The sequence below is a fragment of the Notothenia rossii genome (assembly GCF_949606895.1).
Source record: "Notothenia rossii genome assembly, chromosome: 9".
NCBI classification, from domain to species: domain Eukaryota; kingdom Metazoa; phylum Chordata; class Actinopteri; order Perciformes; family Nototheniidae; genus Notothenia; species Notothenia rossii.
Genome location: NC_136907.1, coordinates 43,680,098 through 43,686,771, shown reverse-complemented (window position 1 = coordinate 43,686,771; position 6,674 = coordinate 43,680,098). Strand labels below are relative to the sequence as shown.

General features: G+C 45.4%; 1 protein-coding gene across 1 annotated transcript; it reads left to right on the top strand.

Annotated features, from left to right (window-relative positions):
• The first annotated feature begins 576 nt into the window (after positions 1 to 576).
• LOC307019694 (general transcription factor II-I repeat domain-containing protein 2-like) lies at positions 577 to 6,290 on the top strand. Its single transcript, XM_079650744.1, has 2 exons — positions 577 to 4,911; positions 5,113 to 6,290. Exon 1 carries the CDS (start codon positions 3,471 to 3,473, stop codon positions 4,905 to 4,907), a length of 1,437 nt encoding a protein of 478 aa, XP_079506870.1. The 5' UTR covers positions 577 to 3,470; the 3' UTR covers positions 4,908 to 4,911; positions 5,113 to 6,290.
• Positions 6,291 to 6,674: the final 384 nt, after the last annotated feature.

The window sequence follows — 6,674 nt, the reverse complement described above, 5'->3', positions numbered from 1 at the left end:
AAACGAAAAAAGCGATCATGAAAATGTTTCCAGAAAATGAATTAAATGATTTTTCACCACTTTCTTGTTCAGATATATCACATATTTGTAACTAAATGATACATTAACTGACACAAAAGACGGTATAAACTGAGGAGTGACTCCCGTGAGGTTCATGTATTTTCTTCACTCCGCTGGGAAACTGCTCTCATGTCAAGAAGCATCACATCAGTGCATGCACTGCATCGTCCAATCAGTGAGCGATACACAGTAAGGGGGCGGGGCGAGTGTCTGAGGATTTCATCGGAGGATGGTCTGGTGGTTCCTTGATTATAGCTCCTCCGTTATCGCTCCTCGCTCCTCGCTCCTCAGTCAAAAATAAGGCCATTGGGACGCTACCCCACCCCTTTCACGTGAACGCGCTCTCAGCTGGAGAGAGAAACCCTGGGCCTTTTTCACTTCGGTTAAATGGATTCCTTGCGTTCCTCAATGCCGTCGTTTCCCTTTGACTAGTCCCACCCACCAGGGAAGCATGGAGGGACGCAAGGAAACCACGAGAAGCAGGGAAATTAGTTTTAAGAGCAATGGGACGTCCTCAAGATGGCGCAGACAAATCAACTTCCGGAGAGACCGAGACCAAGGAGCGAGGAAATGAAAAATAAGAGAAGTGAGAAAGGCCCCCCCTTGATTTACCGAGTTGATAACCAGCGTCGTAGGACCGCTTAGCGAGGGCGCGTTTGTTAGGGTTAGTTAAGATAACTCAAACGTATCCAGGGTATGTTGAACTGGCTTCGTAGTACAGGGCACAGGTGGCTGCATAGCAGCGCTAATGTAAAAGAAACAAACATTATACATTATATTTTTCTTTTACCAGGATGCAGTGACACAAATATTTGGGAAGGCTTAGCCTTCCCTAGCCTACAGTACCCGCCGCCCCTGCTTGTCTCCCTTTGTCTTGTGCCAGTTCATCTTGTGCTTCATATGTCCAGAGACCCAGCGGATACCAGAGAGGAGAGTACCAGAGAGGAGAGTTTTGTTTGTTTGATATCAAGAGTTTTGTTTTGTCCTCGCAAGAGTGATTTTTTGTTAATACTTTGTTTTATTTTTCTCATTAAAATATGAGTCTTTGCATTTGAGTCCAGTATTTTTGTACCCCGTTCTAACAGAACGAACTGGCCAACATGGATTCAGCCGACTCAGATAGATTTAAAGCGGATGTTGAAGGACAGAGAGCAGAGCTTGCTCACCATGCTGCACAGCTGGTCTCCATTAACAGAGGAGTTGGTAACCTCACTGATCGCCAAGCAGAATTCCAGGAGGCTGTAACTAATCAAGTTAATCACCTGGCGGTTCAAGTGCACAGAGCTCTTGCCCAACTCGAAGCTGGATTATCTACACGGTCTCCTACTATGCCAAGCCCATCCGTTGCTTCCGCTGGTTCTGCTGCTGCTGCTGCTGCAGAGCACATTCCCCCTTCTGGAACGTCGCTTCGCCTTGCATCTCCAGAGAAGTTTTCCGGGGACTCTGGGGACTGGGGACCTTTCTGGTACAGTGTGAACTGCATTTCACCCATAACCCCTCTGCCTTTATTTCAGACCAAGCTAGAGTAGCCTTTATGTTGTCCCATTTAACCGGGCGAGCTGCCGCCTGGACTACGGCCGAATGGTCCTCTAATTCTCCAGTGTGCCAGTCATTGAACATGTTCTCAGAGACTCTAAGGCGTATTTTTTTTTTTTACTTTTTTTTTTTTTTATAAACAAACAGCCGGACAGACAACACAATAGCAGTTGGCAAACAAATTAGGATGACAACAATGTGATTCGAGTCCGACAGGATAAAAAACAAAGGCAAAACAAAAAATAAATGAAACAAAACAAAAAAGATTGACTGCGACAGGACAAAAATCAACAAAAAAATTCAATAAAAATCTAAATCTAAAGGCTCTGAGTCTAAGTCCATTATTAATAACATAATGCAAAAGTAGAGATCAAACAATGTGCATAAATGGAACAAAAATACCAAATATATCAAAAATAAATAAAAAACATAGCACTTGTTGGTCAGTCAGCCGCCCACTAATCACAGTTTAACACCACAGGTCCAGCACCCTGTTGTACAAAGACATCCGGCATGTCCAGCTCCCGTATATACTTGTAGAAGGGGTTCCACATCTTGTGGAATTTCCCCAGGGAGCCCCTCAGTATGCACCATATTTTCTCGAGTTTGGCTGAATTTAGGACTTCTTTTAACCACAAGGTGTGTGAAGGGGATGTTGGAGACTTCCACATGAGCAATATCAGGCGTCTGGCTAGTAAGGTAACAAAGGCTATGAAGGCTGTCTCCAGAGAAGAGAGTGGCCATGTGGGTGGGGTTACACCAAACAGTGCGGTCATGCCATTAGGAGCGATCGGTTTAGGCGTGCTTTTGATCACTCTTCACCAGCCAGAGAGGCCAGCCGAGTGTTAATGCAGATTAAACAGGGACCCAGAAGAAAGGCAGATTATGCGATACAATTTCGCACTTTAGCAGCAGATGGATGCCTTTATGAATGGCCTAAAGCAGGGTTCCCCAGACTACGGCCCGCGGGCCGCATACGGCCCGCCACGCCCCTTTGACCGGCCCTCCACCTCTCTGCACCTCACCATTTGAACTGGCCCAAAGAAGAAGAAAAAAAAAAAAAAATTATAAATTATTTTTTAAAATATTTTATTTTAGTTGTCCAACTTGTTTTGTGAAATAATAACATGACTCTCCAAACGAGGGCGGTAATCGCTGTTCATTCCGTCACCTGAGATTAGAACTCGAGGCCGTCAGTATGTAGTGGCCAGAACGGCTCTGGTAGTGGCCATGAGCCAAACAGTGGAACTGTCAATCAGATCGCCAGCGCCTCTATCACGCTTTAAAAGCAACGTTATGTAACGTTCTGGTTGACATCTGTTACATTTGCATCTTGTTTTTTTAACACTAAAATATTTTTTTATTAACCATTTATATTTTATATAATTTAATATGTGTGTCTGTATTATTTATATGACGTATGTTTATGACCGAATTTCCGCCACCTTACAAGCTGATCGAAGTCATGCGCAGAAAATATTATGCTACAGTTGAACAGCAGTGTAATGGCGTGCAGTAAAGTGAGGAAAATTGACAGAGAGTGTCGGGTTTTTAAAGAACAATGGACCAAGGATTATTTTTTTGTTCCATGGAAGGACCGTGCCATTTGTATTATATGTAAAGAAAATGTGGCCGTGTTTAAAGAATTCAACCTTCGCCGCCATCACGAAACCAGGCACAGAGAGTATGCTAGCTTGAGCGGGCTAGCGAGAGATGATAAGGTTCGGCGTCTGAAAGGCGGACTAGCTGTTCAACAGGATGCCTTCCTTCGTCAATCCCGGGTCAACCTGGCTGCTGTCCGAGCTAGCTAAAAAGTAGCTAACCTACTGGCTACCCACGGCAAGCCGTTCACAGACGGAGAATTCAGGAAGGCCATGATGCTGGCTGTGGCCGAGGAAGTGTGTCCCGAGAAGACAGATGCCTTCCGTGGGGTGAGTCTCTCAGCACAAACGATGACGAGACGAATTGAGGAGATGGGGGGAAACGTGTTTGACCAACTGAGAGAGAGAGCCGCAGAATTCAAGTGTTTTGCTTTAGCCATGGATGAAAGGAATGACGTACAGGACACGGCACAACTGTTGATTTTTATTCGTGGAGTCAACACACGTTTTGAAGTGTCAGAGGAGCTGGCATCACTGAGAAGCCTAAAAGGCACAACAACTGGAGAAGACCTTTTTGTCGAAGTGTGCAAAACAATGGGCGAACTTGGTCTGCAATGGGCTAATTTTGCCAGTGTCACTACAGATGGTGCGCCTAGCATGGTCGGATCTACGAGGGGTCTAGTAGGGCGCTTGAACGGCGAGTTCGAGGAACGAGGTCTCGCCCCACCGATTCAAGTCCACTGCCTGATTCACCAGCAAGCGCTGTGCTGCAAAGTTTTGAAGTGGGCGTCTGTGATGAAGGTGGTTGTGCACTGTGTCAACTACATCCGGAAAAATGGGCTGAAACACAGGCAGTTCCAGGCCTTTCTCTCCGAGCTGGGGTCTGCTCACCAGGATGTGCTGTACTACACCGAAATCCGGTGGTTAAGTCGAGGCAAAGTATTGCGCCGTGTCTACGACCTGCTGCCCGAAATCAACACCTTCCTCCAGTCTAAAGGTGAAACGGTACGGGAGCTGACCGACCCGGAGTGGAAATGGGACCTCGCGTTTTTAACTGATGTGACTGAACTGTTGAACCACCTCAACCTACAGCTCCAAGGCAAAGGGAATCTCATCAGCGACATGTATTCCCACATAAAAGCATTCGAGGTCAAACTGCAGCTCCTTGTGCGACAGGTCCAAAAGCTGGACTTCACACATCTCCCTGCCACCCAAAGCTACTGCGCCGAGAAACCAGCCGCCCCTTTCCCAGTCGCGAAGTGCAAAGATGCCCTGGAGATGCTGCAGCGAGAGTTCAGTGTGCGCTTCCGCGAGCTTCATGTCAACAACAAAGACATAAGTCTGTTCCAGAACCCCTTTGCTGCTGACATTGACGACGCACTTCCCTCTCTTCAGTTTGAACTAGCCGAGCTGCAGAATTGTGATGTCCTTAAAGACGCATTCAAGCCTGACCACCTCCTTGAGTTCTATGCTGAGCTACCAGAGGGCACTTACCCAAACATTAAACAACATGCTCTGAAGATGTGTACCGTTTTTGGCAGCACCTACACCTGCGAGCAGACGTTTTCCCGCATGAAGCAAATAAAAAATCCAACGAGGAACAGACTCTCAGATGAACATTTGCATCAAACTTTGAGACTGGCAACCACTAGGCTACACCCAGACATCGGACTTCTCACCAGCCAGAAGCAAGCACACAGTTCACACTGATATGGTAAATATACTGATTTTAACTATTACAATTTTATATGGCTGTAAACATGAACTATGATTTTTTGATGAAATATGATTAATGTTTTTAATGAATTTTAATGAATAATGCTACACTGTATTTGTAAAATCACATCACAAGGAACAACAGGCAGCATATTTATGTAATTTACTCAATGTGTCCAATGTCATCCCTTTATGCCAGGTTTCCAGGCAGCAAGAGAGGGGACTGCAACTGCTGACCTCAAAGATCACTGCCCATCCATCCTTCCTTCCACCCTGGCTACAAGTACCAATTCAGTTCACCTACTGCACATATTGCTGACTTCCCATTCTGTTACTCTCTTCTAGTTTAACCTGCCGAGGGTTTACTGCTCAGTCTCTCCTCCCAATCTCTTCTCTCAGCATCTGCCTCTCCATCGTTGTCTCTCTCTCTCCCTCTCTCTCCTCTCTCTCCTCTCTCTCCTCTTTCTCCTCTTTATGCACTGCCCCTCATCTCAATCTCCTATTTCAAAGGGATGATAATTGTGCTGTAAAAGTGTTTGGGTGCTCATTGCATTTTCACCTTGAACAAAAAAAATCTCACCTGAATATACAAATAAGAGTTGGTTAGTTGATATATTGTTCACCAAGTTTCTTGTCTTGATGATTTCTCATCTCACTGTAATATATGCCTACCATTTCTATTGTATCACTCATAAACTGTCAATCACCATGTTTTTCTAACCTTTCCTTGCTATTTTTACATGGTTGTTATTAGAAAATAAAAGGAATACCTGTGGTATTTCAAATTGAAAAACATGTGAAGTACTCACTTCTTTTGCAAATCACTTGTAATGATGAACTATTTTGTGCTAGAAATTATGGCTATAACAGGCAGTGGCCTAGTATACAGCCCACATGATCGATCCCGGCCCCTCATCACAGTCAGGAACGATAATGTGGCCCCCAGAGAAAAAAGTTTGGGGACCCCTGGCCTAAAGGATTATATTAAGGACCAATTAGCACCCCTGAAGCTACCAACAGATCTTGACTCAATCATTGCTATGTCAACCCGTATTGATATTAGACTTAATGAAAGGAACAGTGAAAGGTTAAGAACCAGCGTGTGCCCACCTGCCCAACAACACCCATGGGTAAACAATACACCCCTGACAACATCATCCAAGGAACCAATGCAGCTGGGCGGAGCCAGGATCACAGCAGTGGAACGACAGCGCCGTTTTTGTGAAGGATGCTGCTTCTACTGTGGACAACATGGCCATGCTGCATCCTCCTGCCCTTTAAAAGGACAGGCTCATCGGTGCGACGGAGGGCGCTGGTGAGCCGATTTTCTGCAGCTGACTTTCCTCCACGATCATTGACCAAGGTAAAATTGCAGTTACGTAACCACACCATGACTCAGGGGGCACTAGTGGATTCAGGGGCGGACGAAAGTCTGATGGACTGGGGTCTTGCTAAAAGACTGGGCATTACAAATGTTCCTTTGACTTCCCCTGTAGATGTCAGTGCCTTAGATGGCAAGCTGTTATTCAGAGTAACCCATATAACTGAACCTGTTCAAGTAACTATAGATGACATTCACACAGAAACATTAAGATTCCACTTATTTGACTCTGCACTTCACCCTATAGTTTTGGGATTTCCATGGCTTCTCCGACACAATCCGAATATTGACTGGCGGTCGGGAAACATTAAGAACTGGGCTCCTGATTGTAAAGTTACCTGTTTAGCTTCCCCTGGGAACTCCAGACAGTCTGTTAATCA